Source organism: Carassius gibelio, chromosome B5 (assembly GCF_023724105.1).
Source record: "Carassius gibelio isolate Cgi1373 ecotype wild population from Czech Republic chromosome B5, carGib1.2-hapl.c, whole genome shotgun sequence".
Classification (NCBI taxonomy): domain Eukaryota; kingdom Metazoa; phylum Chordata; class Actinopteri; order Cypriniformes; family Cyprinidae; genus Carassius; species Carassius gibelio.
The window spans coordinates 154649-176723 of NC_068400.1; the positions used below are offsets into that span (position 1 = coordinate 154649).

General features: G+C 37.7%; 2 protein-coding genes across 2 annotated transcripts; one reads left to right on the forward strand and one right to left on the reverse strand.

The window, feature by feature from the left end:
• Window positions 1-2951: 2951 nt before the first annotated feature.
• On the forward strand, window positions 2952-10638 carry LOC127958288 (ADP/ATP translocase 2-like). The gene is made up of 4 exons (XM_052557092.1): window positions 2952-3062; window positions 6717-7203; window positions 9455-9595; window positions 10372-10638. Exons 1-4 carry the CDS (start codon window positions 2952-2954, stop codon window positions 10527-10529), a joined length of 897 nt encoding a protein of 298 aa, XP_052413052.1. The 3' UTR covers window positions 10530-10638.
• Window positions 10639-11898: 1260 nt separating this feature from the next.
• LOC127957061 (putative defense protein 3) lies at window positions 11899-13754 on the reverse strand. The gene is made up of 5 exons (XM_052555417.1): window positions 13506-13754; window positions 13019-13131; window positions 12538-12647; window positions 12279-12343; window positions 11899-12144 (listed from the first exon to the last, which is right to left on the reverse strand). Exons 1-5 carry the CDS (start codon window positions 13696-13698, stop codon window positions 12011-12013), a joined length of 615 nt encoding a protein of 204 aa, XP_052411377.1. The 5' UTR covers window positions 13699-13754; the 3' UTR covers window positions 11899-12010.
• Window positions 13755-22075: the final 8321 nt, after the last annotated feature.

Consider the following 22075-nt stretch of genomic DNA (forward strand, 5'->3'; position numbering starts at 1 on the left):
ATTTTTAAAATACAGTACTGTGCAAAAGTCTTAGGCACATTAGTATTTTCACCACAAAAAAGGGTTTTAAGCCAGTTATTTATATCTTTTGCTGTAGTGTGTAAGTAGGGATTAGTTTGCCATTAACTTACAATCTAGTGTGATTTTGAATGCACAAGCAGTCTGACAACGGCAAAATTAATGTTTGGAAATGTAAACTGATATTTTATACTGACACACTTGAACAATATAAATAACTGGCCGAACACCATTCTTTTAAGTGAAAATACTAACATGCCTAAGACTTTTGCACAGTAGTGTGTGTATAAAGTACGTATGATTAGATTAAGTATATTCAAATAAGTGTAATTAAAGTATATGTTCGTTCATATATGTTAAGGGCTAGATTTTGGCTGGAGGAAACAGCTGTTTAGTGATGAGCTGTGAAAAAAACTTTACAAAAGGTGAGAAACCGACTGCTCCTCAGTGACCTTTTGTAAACTGTATTTATGACAAAGAACTGTACAGATACAGATATTCCAACAATCTATCGATAAACACATAACTTGTGTTCTCTGTTTGTGTTTAAGTGCGCATGCGCTGCTTCGCTGGCGGTATGTGGATTGAAGAGTGCGCTGAAAGACGGGAGTAGACTGGTCTGACGCCGGTCTCATATGACATTTAAAGCTGCAGTAGGAAACTTTTGTAAAAATATATTTTTTACATATTTGTTAAACCTGCCATTATGTCCTGACAGTAGCATATGAGACAGATATTCTGTGAAAAAAATCAAGTTCCTCTGGCTCCTCTCAGTGGTCCTATTGCCATTTGCAGAAATTCATCCGCTCCCGGTAAGAAACAACCAATCAGAGCTGCGGTCCGTAACTTTGTTTGTGTTCAAAATGTAGAAAAATGTATATAATAAGCGAGTACACCATGAATCCATTTTCCAAACCGTGTTTTTAGCTTGTCCTGAATCACTAGGGTGCACCTATAATAAGTGTTTATATTGGACTATTTTAGATTGCTTCGGGGATACCGCGGCGGAGTAACCCAGTACCTTTGATTGTTCATAGACATAAACAGTGAGAAGTAGTTCCGGCTACTATGTTCTTCTGCAAGACGCAAGCAGTTCTGTTTATTAACCGCTAGAGCGTCAAAAGTTACCTACCGCAGCTTTAAGGGGACTGACTCTGAGGCGATCGGATACCGGTTCCATACCCAACCCTTCTTTTTAAGAAATATATGTTTACATAAACGAACCCAAAACTGGTTATGTGCTTGCTAGAGTGTGATGTTATTTGTGTCATGTGCAGGTGCGATGGATCATGTACAAACCAATAGGGTGTCGGAATGGTATATGTTTATACTTCTCATCCAACCACAATCAAATTCTCTCCGTCCGGATGGCGCAATTTATCTGGATAGTTTTAATTTTAATGATGACAAATGAAAACAAGCCGAAATGAAATAGAAGTAACGAACCTATTTTTAAAATGTAAGGAGTAGAAAGTACAGACACTTGCGTGAAAATGTAAGGAGTAGAAGTAAAAAGTCGGCTTAAAAATAATTACTCAAGTAAAGTATAGATACCCAAAATTTATACTTAAGTAATGTAACAAAGTATTTGTACTTCGTTACTTGACACTTCTGATATAAATAAAGGTGACTTGACTTGCCTTGACATATCTGCCACCATATTTACCTGTTGCTAAAGAAAATGCTGATATTTTGTGTAATCAGAATTTATCATTGTTTGCAAATGTAATGAGAATATATAGATTTTTTTGCCTGCCAAAAATTTTATTGTTCAGTTAAAGATATCTTAGTGTTGATACAGTTCTGTCCAATATGTACAGTATACCAATTATGAAATTAGTTAAATTGGGCAATGTACCATTATTCTTTACTACTATAAAGCCTTATTAACAAGACTTTAAAAAGAACAGTTAGCACATTTATTTGCAAGATAACAGCCTCCACAGCTGTGCTGAATTAATGTTCAGTTTGTGTCATGTGACGACATTGTAGCACACTATTCTGAAACATTTTTTTTGCATATTGCATACTGTTTCAATCACTATTCTTTAACCTGATAACTGTCACTCACGTTTTTGAAGATAGACTTGAATGTGTATGATACAAACCTAAATTTTTATATTTCATGACTGAAAACATTTTGTAACATGATTTTGATGTGCCATTTACATGGTAATGCAATGTCTGATTTTAAAATGGGTTTTGAAGGATGAATTTTGAGATTTTATGTTTTCAAGTGATATATAACTTCTGATGATTTCTAAAATGTGATAGAGAAAAAGGCAACGAGGAAGTCTTATTTTTAAACAAAGGTCAAAGCTCCTTTTGTAATGTAGATTTCTGAGGGTGCACTCTTGTCATAAATTGATCTATCACTTTTCCTACATAATTTTTAACAAAAAATATTGGTATAATATATATTTGGGATTCTTAGACCTTTCCAACGATATATAGTTTGTCAAGATTAGATTAAATTTGATTGTAATATAGTATAGTCAATGTAGGCGTCCCGTATACGGGACGGGGTGACATTTAACAGGTTAAATAATAGTAGGCAGTATGCACTGTGTAGCCTACTGGGCAGTAAACAGTAAGCAATTATACCATTTGAACACAGCCTAATTCATGTTTTTTTTCTGTGGTTGCTCGGTCATTCCCGTGGGTGCTTGAACACCTGATCACCCAGGAGACCAGTGCCTACGATGTTGGTTGACTAGTTCTAGTCTAACTGGTTTTTCCAGGAAGGCAGTGCAACTGAATAGCCTATGACAGACACCAAATATTTCCATACAGAGGTCGGGTTTCCTCCACCTTAAAGCACAGATGAGTCAGTAGCAAAAGAGCAGACATCTCATTGTATCTCACGATCAGGGCCTTAGAAAAGTAATTGACTATCTATAAATTAAGACATTAACCAGCAGCATCACGGAACAATGAGTGAGACCGTTTTTTCATTTGCCCAGGACTTTTTGGCTGGTGGAATCGCCGCTGTGATTTCGGAGACTGCTGTTGCTCCCATAGAAAGAGTCAAGCTGCTCCTTCAGGTACGCTTTACAATAAACTTGTACTCTTCGTACGTGTAACATGCTTTATAAAGTAGGTATGAATTATATATTTCACATGTCTGTCCATCTTGGTAAATATTGAATATGCTCTTGTCTTGATCATGCTTTTAATGATGGTGCATAACTTTGTCTTATAATAAAAATTAGCTGGAGCAATGATGATTATTAAATAAAAATGTTCCAGGAGCATCTTCCACAAGCATCTTTTTCACACAACCGTGCACTTTTTCAAGGTTGTTCATGTTGTTAACCAGTCAACTTCTTATATTAAGTTAAAGAGCATTATGTTAAAGTAAACATTTTTATTCAACATGCATGTGCATTTTAGACACTCCTTTGTCTGTGCGGGCATTCTGGTTTATTTCGGCTGATCACATGTGCTAGTAATGTAAATAAAAAGACCCCTTTCAGGGGCAGACAGAATTACAATTTAAAATGAGCTAGTCATAGCTATACAAATGTATCTCCATATTATAATATCTACAAAATATATTTCTGTAAGTACATATGAGACTACCCCATCGACCTGCATCCTGCATATTGATGACATCACACAGCAACAGATCATAATCAACACGATTTTTGTCGACTGCAGTTTCCATTGGTGTAAGGTCATTTGTAAGGTTAGGTTTAGATTTTACATGGTCTGCGGAAACATGATATTTTAGTAACAATATTCAAGGCTAACGGTTATGAAAACAATCTAAAAGTTACAATTTATGCAGTCAATTTATTTATTGTCTAATTGTGTTAATTTTCAAGGCTTTTACATGAAACTTTTATTTATCTTTTCATTTTAGTTCAGTGTGTATTAAAATATCATAATCGAGAACAACCCAGTGCAAATTTTAAGCATCATTTTTTATTTTTTTATTTTTGCAGGCATAAATGGAACTGCAAAAAGGGGACACCTTGTTCCAAACGAAAATGTGCAACTTAACCAGATATTCTCAAATGTAATTTGCAAAATGGCAATGTATTTCTATATTTAAATTTAAATTTCCCCATAAATACTGTATGTGCAACATTTATTGCAAAATGAAAATTCATTGATATAATTACATTTGCCATTTCCTACACTAGTTTTAATATGTATATTATATATTTATATTTATATATTTATTTATAATATGTTTATAATATGTTCATATAATTTAATATGTTTAATTAAAAACATATTTTGGAGCTTTATAAAATGAAAAATTAAAATTAAATTGTATTGCCCAAATCGATTGTTTAACATGCCCAAGCAAAAACTGTAGCAAAAGTATAATTTACTTGTAATTTTTCCTAAATCCATTTAGACTTTACAGGTAGGATACTTGAGATTGCATTTTCATCATGCTACCACAAGATAATTGTAGCAAAATGCAGTGTGAATTTTTAAATATATTCTAAACCTAAGGTGCATCAAAAGGGTAGCAACATGGTGATTTAAATGCCTTTTATTTTTCTTAAATGCATTGATACTTACGGATAAGGTGTTTGAATTTTATTTTTTTATTAAATACCCCTAGCTTATTTGAAAATGCATTCCAAGCCGATCACGCCCCTTACCTGTCAGTCATTATATCAAGACAGGGCTCAGCAATAAGATGCACAAAAGGTCAGTATTCACCATTGACCAAACGCTTTACACCTGCCGCAACATTTCACTGTTTACACTCCTATTGATGCACATAATCAAACAGACAATTCTACACTTTTACCTAATTGCCACCATACTTTATTCTTCTCCTAAAATAGATTGCGTGTCTCCGAACACCTAAGTGTTGCAGGTGCATCGCACATCACGCTGAGTGATGCAGGTAGCCTAATTTAATAGTGCAATTTTAACGTTACACTTATTTACTTCCTTACATTATATTTTGTTCCTCTCTTTAAATCCGTCATGAAAGCTCTCACTGTTTACAGCCACCGGACATTGCGATTGATGCCCATGATTTTTAATAATAAAGGATCTAACTATCTCTGGCATTTTCTGTGACAGCTGTGTCTGGATTTGACTGGTGAAGTGTCATCTTGGGCAAGCAGGAGTAGCAGCAGCATTTTCTGTACGGTCACGGGCATCAACCGGAGTGTAAACAGACCGATTTTAAGGCAACAGAACCCGTTTAATCCCACCGGTTACAATAGTGACCATAATAAAATAAAAATAAATGTTTTTATTTTTAAAGCTCTAAAAACCTTACTGACTTATGTTTTAGTGTACTTCCTGCAAATATGGTAAAAAATAAAGGGTCTCAATCTATGGGCAGTTTCACATGATTATTGAAAATTGTCACATGATCAGAACTTATTTCCTGTTTGCACCTTGAGAAGATGATGGCTGCATCAAAGCTCCAGAACTAAAGGCTAGTAAAGTGTCTTAACATAAATATATGACAACGATTTTTGGTGCATGATCTTTAGGGTGTCTAGTATTAATATATGCATTCACATATAGGCCTATTTAGTTTTGTTGAGTGCGCGACGCTTAGGTGCCACCACCGGACTTGCTATCTATTATGGGTTAAAAGAGAGGAAGTCAACACTGTGTCTACACCGGACTTGAGCGGCGCGACGAACAATAGTACTGAACCTATAATAATCAGTGATTCGGCTACTGTCGCATCTGGTGTAGCCATAGTATAATAAGGTGGCAAGTAAATAAGTGTAGAATTGTCTGTTTTCTTATGTTCATCAATCGGAGTGTTAAACAGTGAGATGCTAAGGCAGGTGAAATGAGTTTGGTTAATGGTAAATATTGACCTATTGTGCCTTGTTGCCGAGCCCCACCTTGATATAATGATTGACAGGTAGGAGGCATGATCGGCTCGGAATGCATTTTCAATTTAACAACATTACCACAGGGTATTTAATTCACACGTCTTATGTGTAAGTGTAAATGCATTTAAGAAAAAATAAAAGACTGATTAAAATCACCTTTTTGCAACCAGGTTTTGCTTGGACATCTAATCAATTTGGGTAATACAGTTTAATTAAAATTTTGCAACTTATAACGCATTAAAATATGTTTTTAATTTACATATTAACACAAGTGTAGGAAATGGCAAATGTAAATTATATAATTGAATTTTCATTTTCATTTTACACTAAACGTTGCACATATGTATGGGAAAATGTTAATTTAAATAAATAAATGCATTTCCATTTTACATATTTGCAATTTTGCAAATTGCATTTCAAAATTTATTTTGCTATCCATATGCTTCCATACCAATTGGCAATAACAAAGTTTTAACAAAGGTCCTGGCAAGGAGAATCTCTTTGCAGGAAAGGCTTAATAGCCTCATGGAGGGTTGCAACCAAGACTATAAATGCCACTGTTTTTGCCTTTAGTTTATGTCTGTTGGCTTTAATTACATTTGTATACTAATGCTGATAAAGGTAGCATATCTAAGCATTTAAAATGTGGTCTCTTTTCTGAAAAAGCAGACCAATACATGTTTTGAAGAGGCACTGAAATATTTAACGCTGACTGACAACTTGGTGTCTTGTAACTGGTGACACAAAATGCATGCAATACATTTGAATTGGTTAAATTATGTAGTGATATTTGGTAAATTGAATGATTGATACTTTTATTTTTTATTTTTTTATTTTTTGTAAAGTTTTACCCTTTTCTTGCAGATCCAGCATGCCAGCAAGCAAATTACAGTTGACAAGCAATACAAAGGTATTGTAGACTGTATAGTACGTATTCCCAAGGAGCAGGGCTTTTTGTCCTTCTGGAGAGGCAACTTGGCCAATGTCATTAGATATTTCCTAACACAAGCTCTCAACTTTGCTTTCAAGGATAAGTATAAGAATATTTTTCTGGATGGTGTTGACAAGCGTACCCAGTTTTGGAGGTACTTCGCTGGTAACCTCGCCTCTGGTGGTGCTGCTGGAGCCACGTCTCTGTGCTTTGTCTACCCGCTTGACTTTGCCAGAACCCGTTTGGCTGCTGATGTCGGAAAGGCTGGTGCAGAGAGAGAATTCACAGGCCTTGGACACTGTTTTACAAAGATCATTAAGTCTGATGGTCTGAAGGGCTTGTATCAGGGCTTCAACGTGTCTGTTCAAGGCATCATCATCTACAGGGCGGCTTACTTTGGCATCTATGACACTGCAAAAGGTGGGTTTTGTTAGGAGTAGACATAGGCCAGATTGCCCCTTAATTGTGACTTCCAAGGCCATGCTAGAATATCTAACATCTGGGACAGAGCTAGGGCTGAAATTCACAAATTATTATTATTATTATTAGTTAAAAAAAAAAAAAAAAAATTTTTTCACAGTTTATTAGAATTATTGCATTTTCACTTAAAATACTTGCATTTGTTTTATCCCACATTTAGATTTTCTATTAAAACGGCATCAAAGGTATTTATTCAGCAACCACAATTGCAAATATTGTAATCGAGACATATGTTTGGATTCATTACAGTCCATCACAGAGGCTTGTTACCAATTAACTTTAATGAAATTGTTAAAAACAGGCCAATATTGACTATGATTAGGAAAAAAGCCCATGATCAAACATGCAACACTCATTTTTAGCTAATTACACAAATGCATCCTTATGAAAAACAAGCATTTTCAGTGCTTTGGGCTATTTACCAATGGCTTGTTTTAAAAAAAAAAAAAAGAAAGAAAGAAAATATTTATATACAGAATGTTGTGGATGTTATTGACAGAAGCAAATCTCAGTACTTACTCTGCAGCAGCAGCGTAGGAGATCTAATCCGCAAAAACCAAATACACCATATATATACCACTATACCAATCCCTCCAAGAGTTGTCATGACAGAAATATTGATGTTTTGCAACCTTTCTTCCTGCCAGCATGACACAGGTGACACTACAGAGTTGCCCAGACATAAGACATATTTCAAATTAGTACAAGCTGGAACAGAGAGGGATTAAGGAAAAGTAAAAGCAAAGTTTTTTTTATTTTTTGTAGAATGTAGCCAAATATTTACACGAGATGAGTTTTCAGCTGTCACTTGAATATTATCAAGGATTCAGCATTACATCAAAGATTCTGTATTCCAGATTGTCAGCATTCCACCAGCAAGGAACAGTGAATAAAGATGTTGTGGAGAGTGATTTTGTGCCTCTCTATGATGGTACAATGAGGTATTGCTCACTTACTGACCTCAGGATTCTGGAGGGGATTTAGACTCATTAAAGTGAGTGGAAGTAGGATGGTGCTGAGCCCATGGGGGATCTATACATAAGCATCAATGTCTTGAACTTGAGGCAAGCCCCAACTGGTAACCTGTGTGGAGAGATGAAAAGAGGTGTGGTGACCAATTATGCTGCAAATGAACATCTGTCATTAATTAGGCTACTCACCCTCATGTCGTTCCAAACCCATAAGACCTTTCTTTATCTTCGGAACACAAATTAAAGGGTAAGTTCAACAAAAATGAAGATTAGGCTGCATCCTAGGTGTAAATGACTTTCTTCTTTCAGACAAATCCAGTCCAGTTTTATAAAAAAAATGGTCTTTGATCTTTCGAGCGCTATCATTGCAGTCAGAGGGATTGCATTGCTTCAATCCAAAAGAAGTAAATAAAAAGTGCCTTCCATAAAAAAAAAGTGTCTCACACAGCTCTAGGGGCTGAAAAAAGGCCTCTTGTATAGTGACTTGATGTTTTTTTTTTTTTTTTTTTTTTGAAAAATATCCATATTCAAAACATAATAATCACTTTAATTTCACTTGTGCCAACAGTTGTACACGCAAGCAGTTCTGGGAGCATGACGTTTGAGGTCAGCTTGCACATTCGTGAGTCTTGTGAAAACCACTGTTTGTTTACTGGATCAAAAGTGTCCTTACTTAAGCAAAGGAAAACCAGTCTCCTCTTGGCTTTTTTCAAAATCCTCTGATATTCAAGCTAGATTCAAGTAATTATTACATTTTGAATATGGATATTTTTCTTACAAAAACAGGAGGCCTTTGTTTACCGTGTGAGACATTTTTATTTTTATGAAAGGGCGCTTTTTTATTTCAAGTCTTTTGGACTGAAGCAATCCAACACCTGCTGACTGCAATGATAGAGCTTGAAATATAAAAGACAATTTTTAATATAACTCTGACTGAATTTGTCTGAAAGAAGAAAGTCATATACACATAGGATGCCTCGGGGGTGAGTAAAACGCAGCCTTATTTTCATTTTTGGGTGAACTAACCCTTTAATATATTTTTTATTAAATCCGAGAGCTCTCGCTCAGTATTTTTAAAAACAAAAATAATGTGCAACAATGGCACCTTGAAATATTTTATTTTATTTGAGCAACTAATAATTAATTGTTAACCCTTAAAGGGCAGTTGCATTCATTTTGGTTTTTGTTATTTTAGTAAAAAAAATATCTGTGTTTTACAGGCATGCTACCCGACCCAAATAACACCCATATTTTTGTCAGCTGGATGATTGCACACTCAGTCACTATTATTGCTGGTTTCACATCATATCCCTTTGACACAGTACGTCGTTGTATGATGATGCAGTCTGGACGTAAAAAAGGTAATATTCAACAATTGTTTCTTCTAATGTTTCACCCAAAATGCATAGGCCTTTTTGGTGTTTGGTTCAGTTTAGTCTTAATATGATGTTAAAGCAAATAAAAATATGCTGAAAATATTTGGAGAAATGTAGAAACCTATTATATAAGATGCTCACCAATTGATGCTCTGCAGTGAATGAAGGATCACAATAATTCACAAGTAATCCAAATGACTCCAGTCCACCAATTAACATCTTGTAAAGTGAAAAGCTACATGTTTGTAACAAATTCATCAAGACAGTTTTAACTTCAAACTTTCACTTCCAGGTAAAATATGATTATTCTATCCATAATATTGTATTTCAAGTGAAAAGTAATCTCTTCTGAATCAATATCGGAAAAACAACAGGGGATGGACTTTTTCACTGGAGGAAGTGTTATTTAAAGACTGAACATTTTGCACAGAAGTGAAAGTTTAAAGTGATGGATTTTTTTTTTCATAGAAACATGCAGCTTTTCACTTTACAAGGCATTAATTGTTTGACTGGAGTGGTGTGGATTTCTGTGAAGTTTAGAGCAGTTTTTTATCAGCAGTTTGGATTCTCATTCTGACGGCACCCATCCACTGCAGAGGATCCATTGGTGAGCAAGTGATGTGATGCTACATTACTCAAAATCTGTTCTGATGATTTCATTCATTTGACATTTACAATCTTGGATGGCTTAATGGTGAGTAAATGTTTTTAAAATTTTCCTTTTTGGGGGAACTATTCCTTAAGTGTTTAATTCATTCTAGCTGACATAATGTACAGCGGCACTATTGACTGCTGGAGGAAGATTGCACGTGATGAGGGTGGAAAGGCCTTCTTCAAGGGCGCCTGGTCCAATGTGCTCAGGAGTATGGGCGGAGCCATTGTCCTGGTTCTGTACGACGAGCTCAAGAAGATTATGTGACACTATAACAAATTCATTATTTAAAGGAAAAATTGTGAATTATGTGAAAGGGCTCTCACTTTACTTGTGAAGCCTGACTAGTGTTGCACTAATAGTTATATAAAAGATAATACAGTATATGTGTATATGTTTAGAATGTTTTTTTCTTTTATTTTCTTAAATGTTTCTTCTCTTCCCTAGCTTACATTATTGCACATGCAATGAATGGACTTGACGTAATACAGATGCATTCTTTTGTTGTTGTTGTTCAGTCTTAATTTGATTTACAATACCAGAAGCTGAGGAATATTTATATTTTAATGGTACTGTAGTTCATTTTATTTCCAAACCTAAGCTAAAATGCAATTTAATTTCAGACACAAATCTTGGTTATATGATATAACAGTGCAATATATTATTCATTCCATTATTATTATTATTATTATTATTATTATTATTATTATTATTATTAAAGAACAACTGGAATCCATTTTCCATATGTGTTACTTTTTTAATTACTGGTCCCTATCAAACATATCATTGCTTTTTCATATTCTGAGCTGTCACATCTGGACATTCAAGAGTGTGCCCATTGTTTATGTTTTATTTATAATTTTGTTTATTATTTGACTTTTTTTTGTGATTTGTCAAAAGGAAAGAAATAAATAAAACTGAAATAAAAGTCTGATTAAAGATTTGTACTAATACATTGGAGACAACTTTCTGAATTAAACATGCAACATACTTATGTTGTATAAGCAATGCAGCATATAACAGTTTGAAAGGATACACATGCTTAAAAAAATATTATATATAATTTGTAGTAAGAAATTCAGTTTAAGTAGTATAATGCTTTTTATAATTCACATTATTCAAAAACGTCTTCAAGGGAAATTTTATGAAACTATGTGTTTTAAAGCAAGCTGCAGCTTATAGTGGTTCAAATCTATCTTTTAAGGTATTTTATTTTATTTCTTTACAGTAATGCAGCACTGAAGTTCTGAATGATTTCTTCTGTGTCTTGAATAAGGATGTTCCATAACTGAATTTTAAATAACAAATTACTGTCAAACATGACACCAAAAATCTAACTTTAGGAAATGGCATATTTTAACTATCATTATTTTATTTTGTTGTGTTAATCTATTATTATTAGTATCATTATTATTATTATTATTAGTAGTAGTAGTATTGCAGAAATAGTGCCTGTATCCCAATCACTCCTTTCATCTTCCATTGGTGAAACAACAAAATACTCAGCAGGATAATGTTGTGTACTCAGCAGGATAATGTTCCTGATTTTCACCAGAGTGACAAGATCTTGAAATATATGTAAGGGATAATGAACATTCATCCTGTCATTAAATAAAACCCAAAACACAATAAAACATTTTTGTGCATTACATTATTTATTTTTATTTAGTCAGGCAAATAAAACTATGTCTTAATGTATATTATTGGTTAAATATTTTATATAGAGTAACTGAGCTAGTACAACTTAATCAGTATTGGATCATTATAAAGCAACCATGTATTGAACAAAATGACAAAAAGACAAAAAGTAACAGGGTTACAATCCTTGGGGTGGCAATCCTTTCGGCACTACTATATACATCAAGTGATGTTCCTCCTTTACCTGATAATAAGGAGACAAAAGGTCAAACTGTTTAATAAATGGCACATGGATTATTCCTTGCTTTTACGTATGTAAATTCTTTGTGACAGCCTTTTATTTTTTTACACAAAATGTATAAAACAAAATGTACTCACTGGAAGTCAAAGTTGAAGACATCACATCTACCCAGAACACAGTGCGTTGCTGGGCTACTGTGGCCCTAAGAAATATGTTGAGAAATATTGAAGTGTTTGATAATTTTTATAAATTATTTAAGGGGTAGTGGGGGGCTTCTAATCTAAAATTAACAACAGTATTAGCATACAAACTACTTTTTTTGCACAAACTTACAAATTACATTATTAGCACAGTCATGTAGTATGAATTTGAGTTTTTGTTTTTGTTCACTCTTACTTGAAGATCACATTTTTAGCTGTAGCTGGTGGAATCCAGGTATATACAGTGGAGTTGTTTTTTATGTTGGTGTTGGCATGGGTGATTGCACCTTGCTGGTTTCCTGAACACTAGGGAACATAAGTGTACAACCTTCACTAACTACAATTACCAAATTTAAAACACTTGTTGGTATACCAAATAACATTTCTGAATGTTTAGTTATACAACCCAGAAAAAAAAGGAGGGGGTTTATCTTGTAAAATGAATAGCTATGTAGTCTCTGATTGGAGTTTCCATAATTAGTCCACTTAGTGTTAACTGTGGTAACTATGAAAATAACTTACATTTTTGTAACGGGTGCAGTTTGACATTTTTAAATTATTTAAATGGGTTCTGTTTCATTTGAATCATATCTTATCATAATACATAATATATCAGATATAGCAATTGCAGTACAATAGAAGCATAATCTTTAACTTTACACACTCCAAAGCCTTACCGCTAAGAACTTTGTGTTAGTTGGAGGTGTCTGCCAGGTTCCTATTGCTTTTGAGTCGGATCCAGAGCGAGCCTCAAGGAGAACACCACTATAGTCTGGACCTTTGATTACAACTGACAAACAACAAATAAACAACCATTAAAACCAGAGATGCTATCACCACTGTCCTCATTTTAGGTGATATACATGCATTAAATTAAAAACAAGGAAAAACAGACCAAAACAAAATAAAACAAAAAAGTAATCTCCAAGTTTTGTTTCCAAATAGATTTATGGACAACACATTTTAAATTCTTGATTGAGAGGATTTTCCATATTTTAACACTTCCTTGGTATGCAGTTATTAATTACATAACAGTATAGCAAGACTTTGGATTCAGACATGCAGATCTTGCAAAAAAAAAAAAAAAAAAATGAATCAATTTACAAAATGTAGCTTCTAAAACAGTGACCCCATCATATTTGCTTTATCCAAATTGTCCCATACCTGTAATAGGTTTGCCAGTCTGAAAAGTTGTGCTGCTTGGATGGATGGTGTATGGAGCAGGGTTTGGCTTGGGCTGTACTCCTCCATGCCTGGGCATCATATCCACACAAGCAGAAGTTGGTGCCCCACTTGGATAGGACAGAACAGATGTCAAAACTTGTAATATGACAAGCCCAAAAAACACAGCATCCATGATTCCTGAAAAAGGCTTTTTCAACAGCTCATTTGCAATAATACAGTGCCACACAGCTAATTTATACACACTTTCCCAAATCACGGGGTGGACAATCGACTTTTGAAAGGCACTTTTGCTGAGTCACAATTGCATAAAAAAATTGCCATTTCATGCCAGCACAATGCATTAAGTATTCATATAGTGTCAGGTGGTATGGTTTTCAAAAAGGAAAATGTGAATGTGAAGTTTCAGTCATTGATCTGGACAAAGAAACAAAGCAATCTTCTGTTAGGAAGGAAATGAGCATGGAAAATGTACATTTTCCCTGCTCAATTTATTATCTTTCCTTGTGTTTGGGTGGTGGCATATGAGATTGGGTCTTTGTTAAACAGCCTTTTTTATGCTTTGTGTAACATAATTTATAAAACATTAAATGGTAAAGCCTAAGTTGTTATTTTATTTTATTTATCAGATTTTATTTTTTTATTTTTTATCAGTAAATGTACACAAACTACAGTGATCTCAAAAAGTATCTTGAGGCTTAAGCAAAGACTAGCAATAAATTTTTTTCAAATCCAAATAAATGAAGAGATAAATTGAATCGCATCATCATTTAAACCTTAAAAAATACATGTTTTTTTACATCCTGAGAGTCACTGTTGTTGTAGAGAGTACATGTTTTGCTTTGATTGCTTTTTGTTCTTCCTTTCTCTCTTTTTCACAGGATTGGATCAGGCCAAAGTGATTTCCAACTATGACTGTTGAGAGTGGAACCAAAGAGCAGAATCTGAATGCAGAGTCTCATGCTTGACATGTGACACACAGCAGGCACAATACCACTATATAACTGATATAGGTGTATGTCCTTACTGAAAAAACAAAACAAAGCCATCACAGAAACTTTTTATAGTTTTCACAACAAATAACCATTACGTACATTACAAACCATCATCTTTTAACCATTAAAACTATAAAAAAAAAATATATATAGTGCGTTTTGGGTCATATTCCATAAGGATTTATTGATTTTAACAAGCCACCTATAAACGCAAGCAATTACCAGTAAAGACCAACAGGGTCCATTAAAGTTTCCTGTAAAATCAAAACAAGTCCCATTACAACCAGTAAAACCATTAAAATATTTGGAACGGTGTCTATTGTTTTTATTTTTTTATTTTTATTTATATAGTTTTATTATTATTATCACTTTTTTTTTATACTCCCAAAATCTATCATGAAATATCTTGATTCTCAAATATGTGGAAGTATGCATTTTGCACCTTTATAGATTATGCTAGTTGATCTAAAATGGGCGATGGGCAAAGAAGCCTTATAGGGTAATTTTTTACTTCCCATAAGCACCAGATATGGGTGTCATACCATAAACTATTTTTTTAATACAATTGACTTTGTATTTAATTTTGAATTTGATTAGAACATTGTAAGTTACTAATTAGCCTGTAACACTTTTATTGTACAAAAAGAGAGCATAGAATGTTTGCAGTACATAAGTTTAAGCATTCTGAAAAACTCCCATAATAATCTCTAAAGCTGTTCACACTGTAAAATAAATATCTTTCATACATCTTCACTTTGTTGTTTCTGATGAGATAATTAGCCAGAGAATTCAGTCAGCCAACGCACATGCCGCATGTATGTAACATTACTCCCCCCTCCCGGTAGGTGCGTCCTCGCACCATAGAAACAACAGAGGGAGGCGTGGGTGGGACCTTGGAATGTCGAAGGAGCAGGCACTGGAGCAAGCTCTGGGGCTGGAGCCCTTCCTGGGCTTAACTGGGGTTCAGGAGCCCGTCCTGGGCTTAACTGGGGATCAGGAGCCCGTCCTGGGCTTGACTGGTTGCTCTCTGGCTCTCCGTCATCGGTGGGCTGGGGCTTATGCTCTGTACCGTGGGGAGATGGTGGGCTGGGCTCTGGGTCCAGAGTGGACTTGGTGGGATCCTCCATGGGACAGACAGTGAGAGGTGACCCATTTCTCGCCAGAGTCCACTCCACAAATGCGGCGAATTCGGACCATCTTCGGGCAACAACGCTCTGCACTGGGAGTTCAAGCTGGCGTTCATATGTGATTGGTTATAATGTGCAGCGCTTGTGTCTCTGACTCTGTGCCAGCCAGCGAATGGCAGATAGCAGCTGTTGATGTTTTACATTTTTATATATAAAATATTTGACACTGTCAATCATGAGTACAATGCTGGGTATCATCATAAAGGGCACATGGCTTCTCCTACCATTGCTATGCTGATGATACACAGCTCTACTGTATATTTCCTTTCAAACACATGATCCAATGGTAGCTGCACGAATCTCAGGCTGCCTGGTGGACATCTTGGCATGGATGAGAGAATATCAACCACAGCTCAACCTGGTAAAGACTGGGCTTCTTGTCTTCCCTGCCACTTCAACTCTACAGCATGATTTCTACATCCAGCTAGGTTCTTCTACAATTAACCCATCAACTTCGGTAAGAAATCTTGCTGTAACATTTCAAAGCTGACCTTCAAAGACCACATTGCAAAGACTGCTCGATCTTGGAGGTTTGCATGGCACAACTTTGGAAAGATCAAGCCCTTTCTAATGGACCATGCTACATAACTCCTTGTCCAGGCACTTATCACTTCTAGGCTGGACTACCATAATGCACATCTGGCTGAACTTCCGTCAAGCACAAACATCTACAAATGATTCAGAATGCAGCAGCACGACTGAGCTCAAAAGAGACCATGATATACCTCTCTTTATCTCCTTATCTTGACTTGCATCAAGTTCAAGACATTGATGCTTGCATATAGAACAGCCACAGGCTCAGCACTCGCCTAATTCCACTCACTACTACAAACGCACATCCCCTCCAGAAGTCTGAGATATGCTAGTGAGCAAAACCTCATGGTACCATCACAGTGAGGCTCAAAAACACTTTCCAGAACATTCTTGTTCACCATTTCTGGCTGGTGGAATGATCTTCCCACCCCTATCCGGAATGCTGAATCCCTGACAATTTTCAAGTGACAGCTGAAAACTCATCTCTTTCTAAGCTACTTGACTTCATCGTAAAAAAAAAAAATATATATATATCTTTCTCTTTATTTATTCTTTCTCTTTATTTATTCTTGCTCTTTCTATCTTTTACTTATTTGAACAATGCCTAAAACTTGGCATTAAAAGCACTTCCTGCTTCTCTTTGACTCTTTAAGGAGAACCGCTTTTATGTATCCCCAAATTGTAAGTCGCTTTGGATAAAAGTGTCTGCAAAATGACTAAATGTAAATGTATATATTTTACAGGACAAACTGCGCATTTCACCCAAAATTGTTTAGTGTGATATGATTCCAAATTAGGGCATGGCAAAGGCCCCCGTTTGTGGGGTGTCATATTAAAAATTGTCCTGGCTATTCCTTCATTGCAGTCAGCGGGTGTTGCAATTGAACAGTCGAAAAGTCCAATTTGTATATTGTTGTTCCTTACTTACTTTTCTATTTTTTACTCTTTTATTATCTGTGTTTTTTTCTGTTGCTGTCATTCTGTTACACTGCAGAAGCTTCTGTCATGAAAACAAATTCCTCGGTTGTGTAAACATACCTGCCAATAAAGCTCATTCTGATTCTGATTCTGATTCACGTGCAGCTTTGGGCTCGCCCAGTTACTGTTGGATTCTTCTATTACCCCCATTTCAAGCATACCTCCTAATTCTTCCTGAACTACTTTTTTCTTGTTTTCAGGCAAGCAATATAGCCGGCTGCGAACCACCACACCCTGCTCTGTCTCGATATGGTGCTGAATGAGATTTGTACGGCCAGATAGGGGAGAAAACACATTAGCAAACTCCGCCTGTAATGTAGTCAAATCAATGAGCTGGGAGGGCGAGAGATGATCTCCCCCTGGGGCCAGAGCGAGATATTGTTTTTTTATATCCGCTTCTGGTCCAAGATCATCCTCTCCGCTAATCACCATTGCCAAAATCTCTGATTTTCCCTCATTCCACTTTTTTAGGAGATTGAGGTGATAAATTTGACGTGCTCCTCTCCTATCTGAGCGTATTACCTCATAATCGAGCTCTCCAACTTGCCGTGTGACCTCAAATGATCCTTGCCACTTTGCAAGTAATTTTGAACTTGATGTTGGGAGTAATACAAGCACTTTATCTCCCGGTGCAAATTTACGCAAATTGGTTCCCCTGTTATACAGCTGGCTCTGCTTGTCATGGGCCTGTAACAAATTCTCTGTAGAGAGCCGCCCCAAAGTGTGGAATTTTGTTCTCAGGTCCATCACAAACTGAATTTTGTTTTTAGATTGACAAGGTCTGTCCTCCCAAGTCTCTCTTATGATGTCCAGCACCCCCCTGTTCTGGCGACCATAGAGCAACTATGAACTAAAACTATGAAACTAAAAGTTCGACCAGACCTTCCGTTTGTGGGTGAAAGAGGCTCTTCTGAATCGATTTAAAGCTCCGTGGCTCATGCCCCCATTAGTAATGGATCTTCCACTTTGTTGGGTAAGTGCCCCTCTGTTATAGTTAATATGGGTGCGGTTGAGGTTCCATGCTTATTGGATACAGGCTCCATGGTAACCACTGTTACAGAGAGCTTCTTCCTGGCACATTTTGAACCCTGGGGTAAGGAAAGGTTGAATGACTGTGGATGGTTGCAGCTTCGGGCTGCTAACGGTTTGTCTATCCCTTTCATAGGATATATGGAGTTGGATTTTGTTATTTTGGGTGGCACATTCACAATAAGGTTGTCCTTATTTTAAAGGACCCTCCTCAGGTCCTTTCAACCTCAGGGTTGCCAGGTCTACTTGGGATGAATGCTATAGGTGAGTGTTTTCAGGAGCTGTTTGATCAACATGGCCCAGAGCTGTTTGATCTCCCTTTAGTCAAAGAAGTTCCAGCGTGGATCTTGACAATGCAGTATTGCCAGACTGGTTGTTCTCGTAGTTCGGAATTTAGAGGGGGGTCTGTACGTGTTAGGGGTAGACATGTGGTCCGCATTCCGGCCAACACTTTGCAATGTGTCCCAGTTACTTGTGCTGCACAGTGTAGTTTCTTTTCTATGGCTCTTTATGAGCCTTTGGATAATGGGAATCCACTCCCATCTGGTTTGTTGGCGTCTGTATCCCTGGTTCCAGTGAGAGGTGGTATCGCTAAAGTCCCTATGGTTAACGTAGGTGACCATGATGTCTTTCTGCAACCACGGCTAGTGGTGGGAACGTTGTGCCAGGTCCAGCTTATGAGCTGGCCAGGGGAGATTATTGTTACTTGTCCCAGTGCAGCCACTGACCAACAGGCCGTAGTTTCTTCACAAGTTGGAAGTGTTGATGGGGTAGAAGAGGTGATCCAGCAAATGGATCTCTCGCACCTCTCTGTAGAGGAGCAGAGTCCGGTGAAGGGTCTGTTGGGTAAATATAGGTCTGTATTTTCAACAGATGATTCTGATTTGGGGTGTACCAACCTGATTACACATGAGATCCCACTATTGGATCCTGCTCCTATACAACAGTGGTATCGTCGTATCCCTCCTTCTGACTATGTTGGGGTTAAAGAACATGTGCTACAACTGCTTGCAAGTCAGGTGGTTTTGGAAAGTAGTAGCCCCTTTGCTTCTCCCATAGTTGTTAAGAAAAAAGATGGCAGAATACGGTTGTGTGTCGATTACCGACAGTTAAATCAGATGACTAGGAAAGATGCCTTCCCATTGCCCCGCATCGAGGAGACCTTGGATGCCCTTTCTGGGGCTCAGTGGTTTTCAACTGTTGACAGAGTAAGTGGCTATAACCAGGTTCCGGTGGCAGAGCAAGACAAGGGGAAGACCGCTTTTAGCACACCCTTTGGGTTATTCAAATTTAATCGGATGTCCTTTGGGTTGTGCAATGCCCCAAGTACATTCCAGCGGTTGATGGAACGCATGTTTGGGGATCAACGATTCCAAACCTTGTTGTTGTACTTGGATGACATCATTGTCTTCTCGACCAGTGTAGCCCAACATCTTGTGCGATTGGAGTTGGTTTTCAGCCGTTTGCAGCAGGAGGGCTTAAAGGCCAAACTGGAGAAATGCTGTTTTTCGTCAGGAAGTCCACTACTTGGGGCATGTTTCCAAAAGAGGAGTTTCTACTGATCCCAGTAAAATTAGCACAGTGGCAGAATGGAGGCGGTCTAGCAATGCTGCGGAGTTAAGATCTTTTTTGGGCTTTGTGAGTTGCCATCAGCGTTTTGTTGAGGGGTTTGCCAAGCTGGCTGCTCCTCTGCATCGCCTGGTAGCAGAGTTGGTCAGCACAAAGAAAAAGAGAAGCTCAGGCAGACCCATAGAGAGCTGCTGGACCCTAGAGTGTGAGCAAGGGTTCCAGTTACTCAAGGAGAAATTGATGGCCGCCCCAGTGTTGGCCTATGCTGATTTTTCTAAGCCCTTTGTCCTTGACATTGATGCTAGCCATTTGGAACTGGGGGCAGTCCTTAGTCAGGAGCAAGGTGGGATGTTACGGCCAGTGGCCTATGCCAGTCGAGGGCTTAGGCCTACAGAGAAGAATATGGAGAATTACAGTTCCATGAAGTTGGAACTCATCGCCCTTAAATGGGCGATCGCAGAAAAATTTAAGGATTATCTCCTGGGCCACCAGTGTACTGTTTATACAGATAACAACCCACTGAGCTACCTGAATTCAGCTAAGCTGGGTGCAACCAAGCAGCATTGGGTGTCCCAGTTGGCAATATTTGATTTTGAAATAAAGTATCACCCTGGTTGGGTTAATGGTAATGCCGACTCATTGTCAAGGCAGTATTCCTCTTGTATTCTGACAGAACCCTTTGGTACATCATTGCCCAAGGCACTCCGCACGGTGGATATCCACCAGAAGGTGGAAGGTGAGTTGGTAGGGGCAGTGCAGCATGCTATTGCTGCTTTCCCATTTCGCTCAAAGGAAGAGCTCCGGATGCAGATGATCCAACCTTGAGGGGATTCCTTTCATTTTTTTCCCCCAGAAATAAGTATCCATCTAAGGTGGAGCGACAGTCATTGTCTAAGTCTGGGATTGAGCTCTTGCGACAATGGGGCCGATTGTTAGGGAGGGGTTGCTGTACCGCCGTCTCCAACTTCCTGATGGTGGGGAGGAGGTAGATCAATTGGTATTACCAGAGGTTTTATGGAGTGAGGTATTTGGGCAGTTACACAATGGGCATCGCCATCAAGGCAGGGAACGGACCTATGAGTTAATTTGTAGGAGATGCTATTGGCCAAGTATGAGTGCCTACATTCAAGAGCATTGTCAGAACTGCAGTCAGTGTACTATTTCAAAGTCCAGTTATCCAGTAGCTCGTGCTCCCTTGGGCCACTTGTTAGCATCTAAGCCCAACCAAATATTGGCCATTGACTTCACCTCCTTGGAACCATCTAGTGATGGAGGGGAAAGTGTCCTAATTATGACCAATGTATTTTCCAAATACACATTGCCTGTCCCAACTTGGGACCAGAGGGCTACCACAGTAGCCAATGTTCTGGTCCAGGAGTGGTTCTTTAAGTTGGGTGTGCCAGCCAGACTTCATTCCGATCAGGGTCGGAATTTTGAGAGTGCAGTAATTTTCCAGTTGTGTCATCTTTATGGGATTCAGAAAACTCACATGACCCCGTACCATCCTCAGGGTAATGGACAGTGTGAAAGGTTCAATCTAACACTGCACGATCTTCTTTGTTCCCTTCCTGGACTCGGCACTTGGCACACGTGGTCTTTACGTATAACACCACTTGCCATCATACCACCGGTGAGTCTCATTTTCTGATGTTCGGACAAACTCCATGGTTGCCGGTGGATTTTTTGCTGGCAGGAGTGGAGGATCCAGGCGGGGGTAATGTGGAAGATTGGGTGGCTAGGCATCAGAAGGGGCTAAGAGTTACCTATGGAAAGGTAAAAGCCCGTCTTGAAGTCGCTGCAGAACATAGAAAGAACTTGTATGATCAGACAGTAAGGTGTCAACCACTAATCGAGTGTGGAGTGGAGTGTGGAGTTCAAGGCCGGAATAAGATTCAGAATCATTGGTCTACTGCTTTGTATAAAATCGTAAGAGCTCTTCGGGAAGGTGGTCAGGTGTATAGTATATCTTCATTGGATGAGCCTTTGTGGGTAAAACATGTGCATAGGTCTCTGTTGATGCTGGCTCCTGAAATGGTAGAACAGGCTTATCATATTGATCTGGGCTTACAGGGACAAGATTTTCAGGAGGTCTGTGTGATGGGGACTCCGTGATTGTGCTTATTGAGCCTTCACCGCATATCCCTGTAAATGACACCTCTGTGGAAATTGTTCCAAATGTGACATCTGAATGTACCCTCCCTTTGGCCTCAGTTTTAAATTCACAGTCTAGTGAGGCCCCAATCGTGGGAGCACAGGGCAT